The following is a 21,501-nucleotide window of genomic DNA, read 5'->3' as shown; positions in this document are numbered from 1 at the left end:
AATACTTTGTAGCGCCACCTTTTGCTGCGATTACAGCTGTAAGTCGCTTGGGGTATGTCTCTATGAGTTTTGCACATCGAGAGACTAAGGGGTAGATTCACAAAGAGTTACGCCGGCGTATCACTAGATACGCCGACGTAACTCGGAATCTAAGCCCGTCGTAAGTTAAAGTGTATGCTCAAACTGAGATACACTTATACCTACCTAAGATACGAAGGCCTGCGCCGTCGTATCTTAGGGTGCAATATTTCCGCTGGCCGATAGGTGGCGCTTCCGTTGATTTTGGCGTAGAATATGTAAATGACTAGATACGCTGATTCATGAACGTACGCTTGCCCGTCGCAGTAAAGATACGCTGTTTCCGTAAGAGATACGCCGCGTAAAGATAAACCTGCCCCCTAGGTGGCGTAGCCAATGTTAAGTATGGCCGTCGCTCCTGCGTCGAAATTTGAAAATTTTACGTCGTCCGTGAATGGGGCTGAACGCAATTTACGTTCACGTCAAAACTAATGACGTCCTTGCGGCGTAATTTGGAGCAATGCACACTGGGATATGTACACGGACGGCGAATGCGCCGTTCGCAAAAAACGTCAATCACGTTGGGTCACCAAACATTTACATAAAACACGCCCCCTCATCCTCATTTGAATTAGGCGCGCTTACGCCGGTCCCATTTACGCTACGCCGCCATAACTTAGGAGGCAAGTGCTTTGTGAATACAGCACTTGCCTCTCTGACTTACAGCGGCGTAGCGTAAATACGATACGCTACGCCACCATAAAAATGCGCAAACCTACGTGAATCCGGGCCTGAAATGTTTGCCCATTCCTCCTTGCAAAACCGCTCGAGCTCAGTGAGGTTGGATGGAGAGCATTTGTGAACAGCAGTTTTCAGTTCTTTCCACAGATTCTCGATTGGATTCAGGTCTGGACTTTGACTTGGCCATTCTAACACCTGGATATGTTTATTTGTGAACCATTCCATTGTAGATTTTGCTTTATGTTTTGGATCATCTCCTCCCCAGTCTCAGGTCTTTTGCAGACTCCATCAGGTTTTCTTCCAGAATGGTCCTGTATTTGGCTCCATAAATCTTACCATCAATTTTAACCATCTTCCCTGTCCCTGCTGAAGAAAAGCAGGCCCAAACCATGATGCTGCCACCACCATGTTTCACAGTGGGGATGGTGTGTTCAGGGTGATGAGCTGTGTTGCTTTTACGGGAGCGCGCCCGCAAGCTAACCCCCTTGGGAGAGAGGGGGTTAGCTCTTGCGTGGAGGAGCTGAGACAACCGCCGAGGGAGCCCAGAAGACCAGGTTCACTCTGTGCAAAACGAACTGCACAGTGGAGGTAAGTATAACATGTTTTTTTTTTTTAACTCAAAGTCATACAACCCCTTTAAACTTGGATAGTTGGCAAGTATGAGGCAGCTGCTTTGGGCCCCACAACAATGACAGGGGCCCAGGGCAGTTTCCCCCTTTTGCCCTGCCTTAACCACTTAAGGACCGGCTCATGTACATATACGACATCACTTGAAAGATGAATATCTCGGTAACGGCAGCAGCTGCCTCCACAACCGAGACATCCATCTTTAACGTGGCTAGTCCTGTAAACGATAATGTTGGTCTCCGCGGCGGATTCGCCAGATCCCAGATCTCATATTCAAGAAGACCCGACATTCTTTTTTCTATTACAAGGGATGTTTACATTCCTTGTCATAGGAATAAAAGTGACCCATTTAAAAAAAAAAAAACAGTGTAAAAATAAATAAAATCAATTAAAATAAATAAGAAAACAAAAAATACATTTTTTAAAGCGCGCAGAAGCAAACGCATACGTGAGCAGCTCCCGCATATGAAAACGCAAGTGAGGTATCGCCGCAATAGTTAGAGCGAGAGCAATAATTCTAGCCCTAGACCTCCTCTGTAACTCAAAAGATGCAACCTATAGAATTTTTTAAATGTCGCCTATGGAGATTTTTAAGGGTAAAAGTTTGACGCCATTCCACGAGTGGGCGCAATTTTGAAGCGTGACATGTTGGGTATCATTTTACTCGGCGTAACATTATCTTTCACAATATAAAAAAAAATTGGGCTAACTTCACTGTAGTCTTATTTTTTAATTAAAAAAAGTGATTTTTTTCCCAAAAAAGTGTGCTTGTAAGACCGCTGCGCAAATACGGTGTGACAAAAAGTATTGCAATGACCACCATTTTATTCTCTCGGTTTTAGAAAGAAATATATATAATGTTTGGGGGGTTCTAAGTAATTTTCTAGCAACAAAACCTGTTTTTAACTTGTAAACACTGAGTCTGAAAAACAGGCTCGGTCCTTAAGTGGTTAACCACTTTACAACCAAGGACGTCATATGACGTCCTCGACTTTGTGCGGTGATATCTGAATGATGGGGGCAGCTACAGGCATCATTCAGATATCACCGTCTTCAGCCGACGATTCTGTGCACGATAAGAACGATCAAAGCGGCAGTTCCGCTGCTTGATCGTTCTTATAGGCAGCGGGAGTGGACGTCCCCCCTCCTCCCGCCGCCATCCGGTGCTTCTCTGGGCTCTCCCATGCCATCGGGGGCACGGAGAGCGAATCGGCCGGCGCTGGCCGGGAAGCATAGAGATGACTGGTGACCAGATGGTCACCAGTCATCTCTATGACCGTCGGAGACCCGGGCGCGACGTTGTGACGTCATGCCCAGTACCCAGAAGTAAACAAAGCCGCAATCGCGGCTGTCGGCATGAGATCGGTGAATTTTTTTCACTGATCGAATGCTTGTAAGCCTGGAGGAGAGATGTGGGGTCTTATTGACCCCACATCTCTCCATAAAGAGGACCTGTCACACACATTCCTATTACAAGGGATGTTTACATTCCTTGTAATAGGAAATAAAAGTGATCAAAAAAAATTATGTAAAATAAAGTGTAAAAATAAAAAAAATGAAGTAAAATAAAAATAAAATATATATATATTTTTTAAAACGCCTCTGTCCCCGGTAGCTCGCGCTTAGAAGCGAACACGCATGCAAGTCCCGCCCACATATGTAAACGCCGTTCAAACTTGACATGTGAGGTATCGTCGCGTGCGTTAGAACGTGTGCAACAATTCTAGCACTAGACCTCCTCTGTAACTCGAAAATAGTAACCTGTAAAAAAATTTAAAGCGTCACCTATGGAGATTTTTAAGTACCGAAGTTTGGCGCCATTCCATGAGTGTGCGCAATTTTAAAACGTGACATGTTAGGTATCTATTTACTCGGCGTAACATCATCTTTCACATTATACAAAAAAATTGGGCTAACTTTACTGTTTTGCTATTTTTTAATCCATGAAACCGTTTTTTTTCCCAAAAAAAAGGCGTTTGAAAAATTATTGCGCAAATACCGTGCGAGAAAAAAAGTCATTTTATTCCCTAGGGTGTCTGCTAAAAAAAATATATAATGTTTGGAGGTTCTAAAATTTTTACATAAAGGAGAAAAGTGCCAAAATAGGCGTGGTTGTCAAGTGGTTAAAGACGGCCCTGTCGGTCGTGTGCACTGGGTCTGTCTGTTTTTTAATTTTTTAATTATTATTTTTTTTTAATTATTTAACAAACCCAGGACACCAGAGAGGTGAGTGTGGCACCTCTACTTTTGCAGGGCGCCTTCCTCTAGGACGGTCTTTTACTCTGGCAGGGTTCTCTTTAGTATATTCTCAGTACTCACTGGGCGTCCTAATGACTAATTTTTATAAAAAATTGTTAACATTATATTTGATTCTCTTACAAGGTCAGATCGAAGCAAAAAATAAATAAATAACACTGCCGGTTGGTTTGTCTTGTAATATATCATATTTAGAAGTGTGCCAACACGGGTTGATAAGAAGTGCTGATTGGGCACATGTTTCGGCTCATTCCCGAGAAGTGATATCTGCTTTCCTGTTTGTCTTTCTAACTACGAAGCAGGAAAAGTTTGACCAACATTGTTCACCGTTTGCTAAACATAAATGTTGTCTCTAAGAGATGGACGAATAATCATGTATCCAAAATTCAGCAGATTCAGGAAATTCTCCACATTAACCACTTCAGCCCCCCGGACCATTTGGCTGGCCAAAGACCAGAGCACTTTTTTTTTTGCGATTCGGCACCGCGTCCCTTTTAACTGACAATTGCGTGGCCGTGCGACGTCACACCCAAACAAAATTGACGCCCTTTTTTTTCCACAAATAGAGATTTATTTTGGTGGTATTTTTTGCGCTATAAACAAAAAAAGAGCGACAGTTTTGAAAAAAAACAACTATATTTTTGACTTTTTGCTATAATAAATATCCTCAAAAATCGAAATCTAAACAGTTTAGGTCGATACGTATTCTTCTATATATTTTTGGTAAAAAATAAAAATTTTTTTAAAAAGCCTATATTGATTGATTTGCGCAAAAGTTATAGATCCACAAAAACGGGCGTATATTTAGGCCGGCGTAAATCTTATATGCGCTACGCCGCCGTAAATCTGAGTGGCTTGTAGGGTATCCACAAAGAACTTGCTCCCATATGTGCGTAACGTAAATCTGCCGGCGTAAGGCCACGTGATTCAAAATAGGCTTGGAGTGGGCGTGTTGTATGCTAATCTAGTATGACCCCATGTAATTGATGCTTTTTACGAACGGCGCATGCACCATCCTTGGACGTATTTCCAGTGCGCATTCGCAAAATCACGTCGCAAATAGTCAATGGGTTAAATGTGTGTCCTAGGGAGTGTTTCTAACTGTAGGGAGGATGGGACTGCCTGGGGGAGGAGACTGATCGCTGCTCATAAGCAGTATGAACAACAGATCTCTCTCCTCTCCCCTGACAGAACGGAGATCTGTCTGATTACATTGACAGACCTCTGTTTTGTCTCTCTCAGGAGCAACCGTGGGTGTCCGGCAAGCATCAGCTCCTACATCACTAGGGTGACCCGTGTCCTGGATTGCCCGGGACAGTCCCGCATTTTGCAGGTCTGTGCCAGACACCTTCATTCCAGGAAAATACTGTGAATGAAACTGACACTGTCACCCCCAATCTGATGCTCCCAAAAAAGGCCGCCACATCACCGCTTTACTCACTGACAGTACTTTCCTGGCCAGGAATGCCTGGAGAAGCACAATCCCCACCCCCTGCTTGTGATTGGACAAATCATAACACCAGCCTCTTGTGTCCAATCACTGTGCTGCGATTCGTTACAGCACAAGCTGATTTTTGGGAAGGGAGGGTGTCCCTGAATGGTAGTTTGGAAATGTGGTCACCCTATACGTCACATGGCGGACGCGTGCCCCCTATACCCCTTAAAGCCCCTGCCGTACAAAGAATTGTTGCTCTACATAAAGATGGCCTAGACTATAAGAAGATTGCCAAGACCCTGCAACCCGAGAAGGCAACTACTGAGAGCAAATGAGAGTCCCTTGCAGCACTTGGGTTCCATCTGCTATCAAATGAATGCATTGCAGAACACTAAGAACTGGCATGCTAGTCCTTTAAGACAGCACCCGCACTGTGATTGGCTGCAGCACCAGAGGTAGGTTGGAAACTGGCAACTGGACATAGAGGGAAAAACCTGGCACTGGAGCATGGAATAGGTGAGTGTGACAAAAATCAGCTTCTCCTTCACAGTCCAGTCCAATCTCTGTGCATGCGCAGTTCCGAGCTGAGCACCGCAGACATATTTTTTTTACTGGAAATCTTTTCCTGTCACTGCCATTTACTGGCAGGAGAAAAATGCCCATTGTTTTACTGGCTGCCACTATAAATACTGGGGCAGATTCAGGTACGACTTGCCCCTTTCTTACAGAGGCGCAGTGTACCGTTTTAAGACTGTGCCTCCGTAAATTTCCTGCGCTACGCTTGATTCACGGAGTAGCAGCTCCGTAAATTGCGTGTGCGCTCCGGAAAACTGCCCGGCGTAAGGGCGCGTCATTTAAATGATCCCGTAGGGGGCGTGGATCATTTAAATTAGGCGCGTTCCCGCATCGAGCGTAGTGCGCATGTTCCGTCGGGAAACTTTCCCGACGTGCATTGCGGTAAATGACGTTGCAAGGACGTCATTTGCTTCAAAGTGAACGTGAATGGCGTCCAGCGCCATTCACGATTCACTTACGCAAACAACGTAAAATTTAAACTTTGCGACGCGGGAACGACGGGTATACGTAGCATTGGCTGCCTCTGCTATTAGCAGGGGCAGCCTTACGCAAAAACCGACGTACGCAAACGACGTAAACTGCGTACGCAGGGCTCGCGTAGGGTTGTGAATCGGCGTTAGTATGCAATTTGCATACTATACGCTGACCACTACGGGAACGCCCCCTAGCGGCCATCGTAAGAATGCAGCCTACGATATGACTGGCATAAGAGCCTTATGCCACGCATATCTTAGGCTGCCGTCGGCGTAACGAGGTTCCTGAATCAGGAGCATTCGAAACGCTGGCGCAAGTAAGCAATTGCGCTGCGTAACTATGGTTACGCAGACGCAATTGCTTCTTGAATCTGGGCCACTGACTGTTGGCTACACTGCCAACGGCAGACTTTAACCACTTCAATACCGCACGCCGTCATATGACGTCCTTGACTTTGTGTGGGGATATCTGAATGGTGCCTGCAGCTAGAGGCATCATTCAGATATCATTATCATCTTTCTATGCACCATAAAAACGATCATAGCGGCAGTTCCATGCCTTTGGTGGACCCGGAGAAAGAATCGGCCGCCGCCGGATGACGATCATAGAGATTTCCAGGGACCAGATGGTCACTAGTCATCTCTATGACCGTCGGAGGACCAGGCACGACGTTGTGACGTCACGTCCAGGCCCCCCGTATATAAACAAAGCTGTGATCGCAGCTGTCAGCATGAGATCGGTTAATTATTTTTTTTCCGATCTCATGCTTTCCAGACTGGAGGAGAGACTTATTGACCCCCCATCTCTCCATAAAGAGGACCTGTCACAATAGATTCCTATTACAAGGGATGTTTACATTCCTTGTAATAGGAATAAAAGTGATCCAAATTTATTTTTTTTATGTAAAAAAGTAAAATAATAAATAAAATAATAAAAAAATGTGTTTAAAACGCCCCTGTCCCCGGTAGCTTGCGCTCAGAAGCAAACACGCACGTAAGTCCCGCCCACATATGTAAACGCCGTTCAAACCACACATGTGAGGTATTGCCACGTGCGTAAGAGTGCGAGCAACAATTCTGTAACTCTAAACTGGCAACCCGTTAAAAAATTTAAAGCGTCGCCTATGGAGATTTTTAAGTACCGAAGTTTGGCGCCATTCCATGAGCGTTCGCAATTTTAAAGCGTGACATGTACGGTATCTATTTACTCGGCGTAACATCATCTTTCACATTATACAAACAAATTGGGCAAACTTTACTGTTTTGTTAGGAGAGAAGTGCCAGAATAGGCCCGGTATTGAAGTGGTTAAAAATGTAACTAAACCTAAACATAAGAAAAATCCCCATTTCAACATAGAATGATATAGTAGAAATTTAGAGAACTGAAAGAAAATATAGAAGTGAAAATATTCCAGTGAGAGAGAAAGAGAGAGAGAGAGATAGAGAAAGATTACTGAATATAAATCCAAATAAGACTTACCGTATTTGCCAGCGTATAAGACGACCTTTTATACTTAAAAATACGGCTCAAAAAACCGGGGGTCGTCTTATACATCGGATGCAGACTGCGGGCGTCCATTTCTTAAAAGCCGCGCCTCCTCCTCGTGCTGTTCTGTGGTAGGCGGAACACTCAGTTTCCCAGCAGAGCCTGTGTTCAGTGTTCTGCCTATCACGGACATCCTCTCGTCTGAGGCCGAGGACGAGACGACATCCATGATAGGCGGAACACTCAGTTTCCCAGCAGAGTCTGTGTTCAGTGTTCTGCCTATCACGGACATCCTCTCGTCTGAGGCCTCGGACGAGAGGACGTCTGTCATAGGCGGAACACTGAACACAGGCTCTGCTGGGAAACTGAGTGTTCCACCTATCACAAAACAGCATGAGGAGGAGGCGCGGCTTTTAAAAAATGGACGCCCGCAGTTTGAATTACTCTGCCAGGCATAAAGGAATGAAGATCGGCAAAGTGAGGTGAGGCAATGGCATGGTGGGGCAATGGCACAGTGAGGCAATGGCACGGTGAGGCAATGGCACAGTGAGGTGAGGCAACGGCACAGTGAGGCAATGGAACAGTGAGGTGAGGCAACGACACAGTGAGGTGAGGCAACGGCACAGTAAGGTGAGGCAATGGCACAGTGAGGTGAGGCAACGGCACAGTGAGGTGAGGCAACGGCACAGTGAGGTGAGGCAACGGCACAGTGAGGTGAGGCAATGGCACAGTGAGGTGAGGCAACGGCACAGTGAGGTGAGGCAATGGCACAGTGAGGTGAGGCAACGACACAGTGAGGTGAGGCAATGGCACAGTGAGGTGAGGCAACGGCACAGTGAGGTGAGGCAACGGCACAGTGAGGTGAGGCAATGGCACAGTGAGGCAATGGCACAGTGAGGTGAGGCAACGGCACAGTGAGGTGAGGCAACGGCACAGTGAGGTGAGGCAATGGCACAGTGAGGTGAGGCAACGGCACAGTGAGGTGAGGCAATGGCACAGTGAGGTGAGGCAACGACACAGTGAGGTGAGGCAATGGCACAGTGAGGTGAGGCAACGGCACAGTGAGGTGAGGCAATGTCACAGTGAGGCAATGTCACAGTGAGGTGAGGCAACGGCACTGTGAGGTGAGGCAATGGCACAGTGAGGTGAGGCAATGGCACAGTGAGGTGAGGCAATGGCACAGTGAGGTGAGGCAATGGCACAGTGAGGTGAGGCAACGGCACAGTGAGGTGAGGCAATGGCACAGTGAGGGGGGGAAGGGGGTCATCTTATACAGCGAGTATATCCCAAAACCAACATTTTAGCTGGAAAATTAGGGGGTTGTCTTATACGCCCAGTCGTCTTATACACCGGGAAATACGGTATGAAAGAAGCTTTGCTGGCAAATACAAAAAAGCAATTCCTATTCAATGTACCACCGTTACAACTCAAGTAGAGTACCAGTTGAAAAACACACGGTGTCAATAATAAAAGGCCAATATACCTAAAGTAATATTTTGCTGCAACAAGATTTGAGAGGGGGGTCTTCAAAAACTGTACAAGCTTAACCACTTGGCATCCGCGCTATAGCTGAATGACGGCTACAGCGCGGACCTGAATTTCCGGGAGGCCGTCAATAGACATCCTCCCCTTTGCACGCCCCCAGCGCACCACGGGCAGGGCGTGTGCTGTGATCACCGAGTCACTGAGTCTAATGTAATCTGACCCTAATGCCACGTACACACAATTTTCATCAGACTAACCGATCGTGGGTGGGCCCCATCGGTTATTTATCCATCGGTTAAAAAACTAGGAACTTGTTTTAAAATCATCTGAAAAAAAACGACCGTCTGTGGGCACGTCCATCGGTTAAAAATCCACGCATGCTCAGAATAAAGTCGACGCATGCTCGGAAGCATTGAACTTAATTTTTCTCAGCACGTCGTTGTGTTTTACGTCACCGCGTTCTGACACGATCAGTTTTTTAACGGATGGTGTGTAGGCACGACTGATGAAAGTCAGCTTCATCGGATAACTGATGAAAAAATCCATCAGACCGTTTTCATCGGATGGACCGATCGTGTGTACAGGGCATTAGTCTAATGCCATCTGAACCTAAGTCTAAGGCCCCGTACACACGGACGGATAATCCGCTGAAAACGGTCCGCCGGACCGTTTTCAGCGGACATGTCCGCCCGGAGATTTCTGTCTGATGGTTGTACACACCATCAGACAGAAATCCGCGCGTAAACAATACGCGGGGCGTGGCCGCGCCATCGCCGCAACGATGACGTGGCGACGTGCGTGGCCCTGGAAGTTCAATGCTTCCACGCATGCGTCAAATCAGTACGACGCATGCGAGGGATGGCGGTCGGTCAGACGTGTCCGGTGAGTCTGTACAGACGACCGAATACGTCCGACGGACAGGTTTCCAGCGGACAGATTCCTTAGCATGCTAAGAAATTTTTATCCGCTGGAAACTGTCCGATCCGCCGGACAATTGTCTGCTCGGGCCTACACAGGTCCGGATCTGTCCGCTGGAACTGGTCCGGCGGACCAGTTTCAGCGGATCGATCCGGTCGTGTGTACGGGGCCTAATGCCCGAGTCTAATGCCATCAGATTTCAGAACTATTTTTATATTTATTTCAAAATGCTAATTTATTTTGAATAAGATTGTACAGTATGTCAAATACTCCCTACATTGGGGGGATGATGAAGTGATGTACTTCAGAATGTTGGCAAACATAAATATGTATAGGGTGCAAATGAGGAAAGTGCTCTTTAACAGTGGGTGTGAGGACTTTGCCATTTAAATAAACAGGACGCTCCTGGTATAGGGTAAAGACTTCTGGTTTTTGCATATGTGTTCACCATCCTTTGGGGAAATGTGAAAACCTCAGCAGTTCCCTTTAGTCAGAACATCACAAGAAAAGATGAAAGACGGCTTTTTCCTCTGCTGGTGCCTTGTGTTATATCTCCATGGATGTAAGTTGTCTTTTTTTAAATCAAATTATTAAAAAAAATATCTATCGTATCTATCTATCTACCTATCTATCTATGTCTATCTATCTATCTATCTATCTATCTATCTATCTATCTATCTATCTATCTATCTATCTATCTATCTATCTATCTATCTATCTATCTACTGTATCTATCTATCTCTCTATCTATCTATTGTGCAATGTTATATACTTTTATATATTTACTGTATATTGTATTAAGTTATTTATTATCTATCATGAAGTTCTTAAAAAAATATCTCTATCTATCTATCTATCTATCTATCTATCTATCTATCTATCTATCTATCTATCTATCTATCTATCTATCTATCTATCTATCTATCTCTCTATCTATCTATCTATCTATCTATCTATCTATCTATCTATCTATCTATCTATCTATCTATCTCTCTATCTATCTATCTATCTCTCTATCTATCTATCTATCTATCTATCTATCTATCTATCTATCTATCTATCTATCTATCTATCTCTCTATCTCTCTATCTCTCTATCTATCTATCTATCTATCTATCTATCTATCTATCTATCTATCTATCTATCTATCTCTCTATTGTGCAATGTTATATACTTTTATATATTTACTGTATATTGTATTAAGTTATTTCTTATCTATCATGAAGTTCTTAAAAAAAATATCTCTATCTATCTATCTATCTATCTATCTATCTATCTATCTATCTATCTATCTATCTATCTATCTATCTATCTATCTATCTATATCTATCTATCTATGTATCCATATATTGTGTAATTTTATATACTTTTACATATTTACTGTATATTGTATTATGTTATTTGTTATCTATCATAAAGTACGTAACAAAGTAGGTAGGGTTTTGATCCTCTGTAATGTTTTTATTGATGTCTTTGTACCCGTGCATAAGCTTCACTCTTTTGTCAGGGCAGAAAGTGAGAAAAAAACTCTTCCAATGGAACTTGCTAATAAGACAACTTTCGAAGAGAGGATTTTGCTTCCTTTATCTCTCAATGTCTCAATATTAAAAAAACTAACCAACAGCACCAAGTGTAACCAAAATAGAATGCAATACCCATGAATATGTGGTAAACAAATATCCACACTACAAAATTATATGAAAAAAAAATAAAAAATGAAAAATAACTATTATTATAAAATAATAAATGACTATCAAATTGAAAACATCCCACAAATATAACTCACTGGTCAAAAAAAAAAAAAAAATAGAGTATGAATTTACCAGTCTATATTTAATGTTGTCATCCATCGGGGAACTAAAACAGAGCCTTGGATGAAACAATCCGGGTCAGTTAATCATATACTGTACATAAAATATACAATATTTCAATTTACCAAAGAAATATATTGAATAAATGTATAGATGTGCATATTACAAAGTACAAAAACTGTGCACAGCTGTTGTTATTTTTTTAGGTAGAATGGTGTCATCAATTTTCATATGTTTGTACTTTTTTAAATATATATATATATATATATATATATATATATATATATATATATATATATATATATATATATATATATATATATAAAGCTTAGAGCCGCCTCTGCATTAAGTTTTGGGTTTTCTGACCTGCATGGATGGATAACCACATTATATAGGGACTGGTATACTGATCTTTTTTTTTTTTCTGGAGGTGAAGGGTTTTATATTCTTAAATGTTATTTAATTGTTTAGTGCCATGTGATTTACTATACACTTATTTTTCTATTTTTCATAAATTTTTTTGTGGTGCGGATATTTGTTTCAGGAAATATTTTTTGTTTTGTGGGTTTTGCATTCCTTTCTATTTTGAAGCAGGAAATGAAGAGACAACTTCCCTAAAGGGGCACAGAGGAAAAAGAAAAATCTGGCACTAGTAGAAACTTAAGAAAATTCTCAGTAAATCAGATGACTTGACAAATGTCGTTAATATACTTAAAATGTTAATTTGCTTTTGACCAGTGACAGAACCACCAGGGTTGGCACCTGCGACCTGGCCCTGGAGTTCCGCCACTGTGGGGGGCCCAAGATGCCAGGACCAAGTTTTGGCATTTGGCTTCACTCCTGTCGGCTGCACCTGCCTTCTTCCTACCTCCCTGTGCTCTATGTCTTCTCCTTTGCCGAGTGCCTCTGCCCCCCACCTCAATGTTCTCCTGTGCTTTGCAGTCATTGGTTGCTGGGACTGCCGGGGTCCTAGCAATCAATGTCACGCTTTTGACACTGCAGACACTGGAGAGGAGGAAAATAGCCCCAGAATCCCAGCCACTCAAGCAAGGGTCCTTCTCTACAGCGTGTTGGCAGAGAATAGGCTTTTTTTATTTAGGCTGTGGACAGGGGCGGACTGACAACTCATGGGGCCCCCGGGCAATAGGAGAATATGGGGCCCACAGGCAATAGATTATGGGGCCACTAAGTATACACACACACTCATACAGTATACATACACAGTATACACACACAGACACACAATATACACACACAGTATACACATACACACACTGAAAAGGTACTGAAGAGGCGGTGCAGCTATAATCTTCTTTTTTTTAAAACACTAAATTTTACATATTGTCCCTGGTTTTACTGAGGTTGGCAACCCTGATGGGGCCCCCTAGTGGCATGGGGCCTTCGGGCAGTGCCCGGGTGCTCGAATGGTCAGTCCGCCCCTGGCTGTGGATGATTTCTAAAGCAAGCAAACTGTGATGCTTTTTTGATGGACTTGGAAGGTATTTAGCTGATTAAACTGAAAGCTCAGTAGGGATTTAATATTAAAATATAATGTAGATACAATTAAACAAAAAAATATTCATACCCTGGTAATTATCAATCTTCTGCTTGATCAAATGTCTCTTTTTAATGCAGTGGTTTCTATCCTTCCTTGTGCCTCCATGAAAAGCCTTTCTGTTGAGGAGGGTGAAGACGTCGTTCTACAACTGGACCTGAATGACATCCGTCTCACTTCTGTCACCTGGGGCTATGAAAAGTTCCTTATTGCCACCACAAAACCAGGCCAGCCACTGGAGATGGGAGATCATGGCTCTGACTATACCGGGAGACTGGATTCTAACTTAAAGGACGGCTCATTAATTATCAAATCTTTGTCTTCCAAAGACATGCGGGTTTACCGAGCTGAATTATTTAACAGCCAAAATAAATACATCTGTGCACAAATATATGATCTCAGGATTAGCGGTAAGTAACTCAATAGGGTTGATTTACTAAAACTGGAGAGTGCAAAATCTGGTGCAGCTATATACGATATACGTCGGCAGAATGGCATGGCTGGGCACATCCACGTACCTGTAAGTGGCCCTTAAAGCCCAGCCGTGGGGTCGCGTGTGAACGCGACCCGGTCCAAAGCTCTGTGACCGCGCCCGCGGGACCCGCGGACCTGATCGCCGCCGGTGTCCCGTGATCGGTCCTGCACAGATGTCTCTGAAATCGCGGCCGAAATCAGGACTGCCAGCGGGAGTGAAATTGTGCGAGTTCAGCTGAACTTGCACGGCTTCACTCCCGCAGCCCAGTGTGAACCTGGGCTAAAGCCCCAATCTTTTTTTTTTAGCATTGGGTGGAGTTGGGAAGAGTTAGAATCCCTCTCAGGGTTTTTTTATCTCTGTCTGTTGCCGCGTACACATGACCGTTTTTAATTGTTAAGCCGGCCCTGCCTACACACGATCGTAAACAAAAAATGCTCTAGCAAAGCGCGGTGACGTACAATACGTACAACGGCACTAGAAAAGGGGAAGTACCATTCAGATGGTGCCACCCTTGGGGCTGCTTTTGCTGATTTCGTGTTAGTAAAAGTTTGGAGACGATTCGCGCTTTTCAGTCTTTGTGCTTTTCAGTCTATTACAGCGTGATGAATGTGCTATATCCATTACAAACGGTAGATAGATAGACGGAACACTCAGTTTCCCAGCAGTGAGTCAGTGTTCAGTGTTTCGTCTATCACGCACAAAGCTGTAGATGGACATAGACTCAAGTATAAGCCAAGGGCGGCATTTTCAGCACAAAAAATTGTGCTAAAAAACTTGGCTTATACTCGAGTCTATACGATAATTTTATCAAAAATCTTATGCAACATACTGGCCTCCTTTAGAGCTGTAAACAATTTGCTGCAAATTATTATTTGTTCTCAGTAATGACTATTCATATAATTTCAGGAAATGGAGGATTGTCTGCAAGAATTGCAGGTACGTAAAATATTCAATGATGCCAGGCATTATAAATTATTGAATTTATTGAACTGATCATTATTATTACTAATATTATTATTATTTTAAATTATTACTTTTAATTACATCACCATGAACTAGTCATTATAAAAATGATGTTTGAAAATATCCTAAACCCCCCAAACATTGTATTACATTTTCTGAAGCCAGAGATCCTGGAGAACAAAATAGTGGTAGTGACAATTTTTTATGTCACGTGATACTAGCACAACAGTTAATCAAGGGCAAAATTTCAGTAAAATATGCTAAGTAAGTAAATTTTATGGCACATAAAAGTAATATATTACCAAATTTGTTGGTAAAGTAAAAAAAGTGAAGTAGCGCAGAGTAAAAAAATATCCAATATGCCAAGTCCTAAAGCTGCATGAGCCAGTAAATTGGCCAAAAATTTCAGTATCCTATATTTTCCATGCTTTTAAAGCCCCTACAGGTCATCCTTTTAGAGGCAACTTTGAATATCGGGCCCAAAATGGTGCTCTGGCATGCACAGGGATATGTAACATGTATAGAAGAGTCAACATTTCTGTAAGTAGGTGCCCCCAGAAACGTTACAGGTAACTTTGAATATTGGGCCCGAAATGGTGCTTTGGCATGCACGGGGATATGTAACATGTATAACAGTCAACATTTCTGTATGTAGGTGCCCCCAGACACTTTTTTTTAGTTCATATGTACATGTTTGAGATGGGGTGGGACTTTTTTTGAGGGGTTTAAGTGTTTTTGTGTAACTTTTTAAGATTTAAATTTTTTTCACAAAACTTTATTTTTCATCTCATAGGGGACCAAAATTCCCCCACGTGATGCTATTTTGTTTTAACAGGTTCTCTTTATTAAGACATGAGGGGTCTTCAGACGCCTGATGTCAGATTGCGCTCCATTAGCTTATTCCCTGGCTACCGTGGTCAAGGGAAGGTTACAGCCAAACTCGTAAATTATGTAATACACGTCGCTAGGTTACTAGGTAGGGAAGATGAGCCAACAAATGTTCTCTGGTTTCCTTTCCCTCTACCCGGTGTCACCTGCCGTCCCGATCCAGGGTCAGCAGGTGGGAAACATGGCATGGGGCCTACACAGGGGTGGGAACACTACCAGGGATGTGTGGAAGCGATTGGGCAGCTGACTTGCCTTCAACATCAGTCAAACCAACCAACATTTTGGAGCCATGCGGAGTCCTTTCCTCGAGATGACAGATGTTCTCTGGTTTCCTTCCCCTCTATCCGGTGGCACCTGTCATACCGATCCTGGGTCAGCAGGGGGGAAACATGGCGGGGGGCCTGCACAGGGGTGGGCACACTATCAGGGATGTGTGGAAGTGAATGGGCAGCTGACTTGACTTGCCTTCAACATCAGTCAAACCAACCAACATTTTAGAGCCATGCGGCTTCCTTTCCTCGAGATGACAGATGTTCTCTGGTTTCCTTCCCCTCTACCTGGTGGCACCTGCTGTTCCGATCCTGGGTCAGCAGGTGGGAAACATGACGGCCGGGGGGCCTGCATGGGGGTGGGCACACTACCAGGGATGTGTGGAAGCGATTGGGCATCTGACTTGCCTTACCTTCAACATCAGTCAAACAAACCAATGTTTGTCGAGGTGACCTAGTGAGGAAAGGACCCTACGTGGCCTTGAAATGTTGACTTACTTTACCGATGTCGCATTGCATGAATAAAAGAGTGTATGCATTTGCAGCGGAGTCCTATTAATTGGCTGATGCATGCTTAGAAATATCTTTTAAACATTTTACAAAATCAGACCACTCATTAAACTAAATTTTTTTTGTCTTTTAATAGATTTTAAAGAATCGTGTAATGGCACAAAACAAATATTTCAGCGCCTTGGGGACACTGTTACTCTACAACTTCCCAGCCGTTCAGGAGTAGCATTTATTGTTTGGGATATTAATAACATCGATCACCTAGCAACCACTAGGCCGGGTCAGATAGAGCGTCAAAATTATTGCTACTCCGAGAGACTTTTTGTCACGACTGACGGATCTTTACGGTTGTCCCGAATAACCGCCAACGATGAGCGGGTCTTCAGAGCAGAGCTTTATACCAATAACTGGGTCCACTGCTGCTCACAGTTTTTTTAAGTAAAGCTACAAAGTAAGTCTAAGACTTCTAACATTTTTGTCGTAAAGGGTATTTCCACTTTTTCAGCCAAATTTTAAAAATACCTATCTTATATTTGCTACGTGTCCTCCATGCCTTCACATGAAAATTCCAACTTACCTGTTGAAGATGTCCTTTATGTCAGAAACCATGAATCAGACCAAGACAGAAGAAAAATTAAATTACACTTGTTTAATAATAATAAAAAGATAAACAGAGTAAGAGTAGTCAAAACATGGCCAGAGTTCAGCAACCGGATCGAATAGTCAGCCAAGCCAAATGTCAGGAAGCCAGAGATAAACGTAGTAGAACAGCAAGTAGGATCAGGAGCCAGAAGGAACGTCAGCCAAGCAAGTCTTCAACAGGAACGCAGGAGATAGTCTCTGTGATGTTGACCAAGGTGAAGGCAGGGATCATCTGAGGTAGACGGCTTAAGTAAACAGAACTGACGAGCAGGATCATCAACAGGTGAGTCACTGTGGAGAGATAGGAGCTGGCAATTAGCCAACAGCTAAGCAGTCAACTCAGAGAAGGAAGGGCTGAGCCCAGCCCTGACACTTTAATGGAACTTTCATTAGAGGAGGATGGGGAGCTTTGTTTTTACCATAATTAACTCTGTTCGTAATCTGCAGCAAGATATCATCTCCTCAGTGGTACTAGATTTGAACCCCAGTAGATAGCCAGAATATCATTGCCCTGCTCAAGGCTTCAAATTGCCAACTCTCATCAATAACAGGAGCCGTTTCTTCATAGTCATTGGCTACTAGGATCAACTCTACAACAACTCCAGGAATAGAAAGAGAACCAATCACTCAGAAATGCTTCATTTTCATTTATTCATCAGTCCAATGAAAAAAACAGTCCTTCCAAGATGAAAACAACCCAACGTGTTTCACTCAGCAATGATCTTAATCGTAAGGTTTCTGGAGTTCCTGGAGTTGCTGTTGAGTAGATTTGAACCCTAGTAGAAAGGCAGAAGATAATTGCTCTGCTCAAGGCTCTGATCCACTGACTCTCACCAATAACAGGAGTTCTGTTTTTACCATAATTAACTCTGTCCGTACTGTGCAGGAAGATATTATCTCATCAGTGGTACTAGATTTAAACCCTAGTAAGATAGCCAGAAGATCATTTCTCTGTTCAATGCTCCGATCCGTCAACTCTTACAGATAACAGGAGCTGGTTCTTCGTAGTTATCGGCCACTGGGATCAACTCTACAACAACATCAGGAATAGAAAGAGAACCAATCACTCAGAAATGCTTCATTTTCATTTATTCATCAGTCCAATGAAATAAACAGTCCTTCCAAGATGAAAACAACCCAACGTGTTTCACTCAGCAAGGATCTTAATCGTAAGGTTTCTGGAGTTCCTGGAGTTGCCGTTGAGTAGATTTGAACCCTAGAAGAAAGGCAGAAGATAAATGCTCTGCTCAAGGCTCTCACCAATAACAGGAGCTTTGTGGTTTTCCATAATTAACTCTGTCCGTACTGTGCAGGAAGATATCATCTCATCATCAGTAGTACTAGATTTGAACCCCAGTAGATAGCCAGAAGATCATTGCCCTGCTCAAGGCTCCGATCAATAAAATTCTAATACTAAGTTTTCATAAAAAATAACCTCTGGTGATCTTGCCATTGAGGGTCCCCCTAGATGTTATAGCAAACTTAATATTAGAACTTAGAAGTTGGGGGGTTTACATCTACTTCAAAATATTGAGGGCGAGTAAACATCGCACTACATTATTATATATAATATAAATAACTGAATTTTTAATTTGGGCGTTGTTTATTGCCTCATACAACCCAACCTTTCCTTAGTGCCCTTTATACTTGTTTCGCACATTGCACAATGAGAATTTTCTTGATTGTTCTTTCACAAAAAACAGGAACGTTGTAAGTTTCTGAATACGAGGAAAAACATGGACATAAAGAACTGTAAAAAGCGACTTCTGCTTTTTAGGAACACGTCAAATTCGGAATAATGAGCAGTGCATTTGAATATCTTGAGATCATTGACATTGATAAACTTGATAGGCTATAATAGGTTTAGGAAAGTGAAAGAGTTGAGTTGAGTTGACAGATATCTTTATATAGCGCGGTCTTACCCCGAAAGGTCCCGACGCACATAGAGCTCATAGAATCATTTAGAATCCAAGTGTGTCAAGCAGCTTGATGCCTAGGTCAAGAATTATAGTTGCCAAGAGTTTCTTTTGCCTTTATCACCCCCCCCCTTCCTGTTCCCCTAAGGCAATCAGACCTACTGGTACGTGGTTGCCTCCCAGGTCTGAGAGCACAATGCAATTGTTTCAGGCCAGATGGCACCAGGATTAAGTGAATGAGACAAGGAAGTGTACCTATAGTACCTCTGACAGAGGATGGCTATGGCTAGTAGCGAAGTCCTAGTACAGTACTACTGGGTCAAGATAGGCAGCAGCAAGCATAATCCAGTAGATATTTCCAAGGTCGAGGCAGGTAGCAAGCAAGTGTAATCCAGGAGGTAGTGCTAAGGTCAGGGCAGAAAGAAGCAGAAAAAAGCATAATCCAAAAGACAGTTCTGAGGCCAGGGCAGGATGGGAGCAAGTGTGACAGTTTAAAGGTCCAGGCAGGTATCGAGCAAGCGTAATCCAAGAGACAGTTTCAAGATCAGAGCAGGAAGTGAACAAGCATAATCCAAGGTTCAGTTCTGAGGCCATGGCAGGAAGTTAGCAAACTTAATCCGGTAAACAGTTCCAAGGTCAGGGCAGGAAGCGAGGCAATCGTAATTCGATATACATTTCCATGGTCAGGGTGGGGAATGAGCAAGTGTAATTCAATAGACGGTTCAGGGGTCTTGAATGGAAGCTAGTAAGCATAATCCATTAGACTAAGCTCCGAGGTAAGGGCAGGGAGCAAGCAAGCATGACCCAGTAGACAAGTCCAAGGGCAGGGCAGGTAGAGAGTAAGCATAATCCAGTAGACTGCTCAAGGTCATTGAAGGGAGCAAGCAAACATGATCCAGTAGAGAATTCCAAGGTCAAGGCAGGAAGCAAGCAAGCATAATTCAATAAACAGTTCCGTGGTCAGGGCGGGAAATGAGCAAGTGTAATTCAATAGACGGTTCAGGGGTCTTGGATGGAAGCCAGCAATCATAATCCAGTAGACAAAGCTCCAATGTAAGGGCAGGGAGCAAGCAAGCATGACCCAGGAGACAAGTCCAAGGGCAGGACAGGTAGAGAGTAAGCATAATCCAGTAGACAAAGCTCCAAGGTAAGGGCAGGGAGCAAGCAAGCATGACCCAGTAGGCAAGTCCAAGGGCAGGGCAGGTAGAGAGTAAGCATAATCCAATAGACTGTTCCAAGATCATGGCAGGGAGCAAGCAAGCATGATCCAGTAGACAATTCCAAGGTCAAGGCAGGTAGCTAGCGAGCATAATCCAATAAACAGTTCCAAGGTCGGAGCAAGAAGTGAGCAAGTGCAATTCACTAACCAGTTCTGAAGTCAGGGCAGGTAGCAAACAAGTGTGATCCACTAGACTGTTCCCAGGTCAGGGCAGACAGGGAGCAAGCATAAACAAGTAGTCACTTCAGGCGGCAATCCAAAAGAGTAGTCTGGGTGTAGGATAATGGTCAGCAACAAGCAATCAAAACTAAACGTAGCACATCAAACTGGGCATGACAGGAAGGGAGTTGGTAGCTGATCCTATCACAAGCCCAGAACCCTTCGGCCTGTGATGTCTACATCTGGTTCTAGAGAAGCATAGCCAATTGGAGCAGTGCAGCCAATGGAGTGACCCTCTGCCTAGCAACAGAGATTCCCAACAGGAGCCTGCCACCTCCAGAAAGGCCAGGTCCCCTGGAGGCACCATAAGTTTCTGCACTTTACCTAGGACATTTCTAAACCATTTCAGGTTCACGTTAAAGGTGAAATTCAAATTTTACATTTCAAATTGTACTAATCAATTAAAACACAAGAAAATGTACCTAAATTATCTGTTACATAAATTGTATTTATAGACATCATTTTATAAAATATATATATTTTTTTTTTCAGAAAAAAATTCAACAATGTCTTCTGTGATCTATCAGGCGTTGTCAGGTTGTGTTCTCCTGGTTGCTGTGCTTATATTACTCCACCACATTAGGACGGAGTGTACAGCCAACTGATGAAGGTTTTTTCCAAGCTGGTCTGAAGAAAAAATGAAAAAAAAAAAACACACAAATGAAGTTGTAGTTCATTTATGAAATATTAAAAAGGAAGCTGGAAAAAAACATTGTCATGACCATACATATCTTACATACATAGTTACATAGTGTGATGGATTAGTTAAAATGCCTATTTTTATACATTTTTTTCTATGCTTGCAAAGTCTATATTTTTGCATAAAAAAAAATGCTTTTATTATTCCTTGCTCAAGATGTTCGCTAGCAGCACCCCCTCCCATCGAGTGAAGAATGCACAGCACAGGGAGGAGGTGCACAAAAAGACCTGGGATATATGGACCATCTTTGTCTTCTCTGATGAAGGACAACGCCTCTTGGGAACTTAGATTTATGTGTCTCAAGCCCTGGACTGGCGCC

General features: G+C 43.2%; 1 protein-coding gene across 1 annotated transcript; it reads left to right on the top strand.

The window, feature by feature from the left end:
- The first annotated feature begins 10,453 nt into the window (after window positions 1-10,453).
- On the top strand, window positions 10,454-21,184 carry LOC120920945. Its single transcript, XM_040333408.1, has 5 exons — window positions 10,454-10,577; window positions 13,462-13,791; window positions 14,763-14,792; window positions 16,623-16,937; window positions 20,975-21,184. Exons 1-4 carry the CDS (start codon window positions 10,526-10,528, stop codon window positions 16,922-16,924), a joined length of 714 nt encoding a protein of 237 aa, XP_040189342.1. The 5' UTR covers window positions 10,454-10,525; the 3' UTR covers window positions 16,925-16,937; window positions 20,975-21,184.
- Window positions 21,185-21,501: the final 317 nt, after the last annotated feature.

This window comes from Rana temporaria, chromosome 13 (genome assembly GCF_905171775.1).
Source record: "Rana temporaria chromosome 13, aRanTem1.1, whole genome shotgun sequence".
NCBI classification, from domain to species: Eukaryota; Metazoa; Chordata; class Amphibia; order Anura; family Ranidae; genus Rana; species Rana temporaria.
This window is presented reverse-complemented; position numbering and strand designations above follow the sequence as displayed.

Excerpts from the sequence above, each read along its gene's own strand:
- LOC120920945 (XM_040333408.1), top strand. The coding sequence starts at position 10,526 with ATGAAAGACGGCTTTTTCCTCTGCTGGTGCCTTGTGTTATATCTCCAT. Across the intron at positions 10,578-13,461 it reads TGTGTTATATCTCCATGGAT|TGGTTTCTATCCTTCCTTGT; the intron begins GTAAGTTGTCTT and ends TTTTTAATGCAG. Across the intron at positions 14,793-16,622 it reads ATTGTCTGCAAGAATTGCAG|ATTTTAAAGAATCGTGTAAT; the intron begins GTACGTAAAATA and ends GTCTTTTAATAG.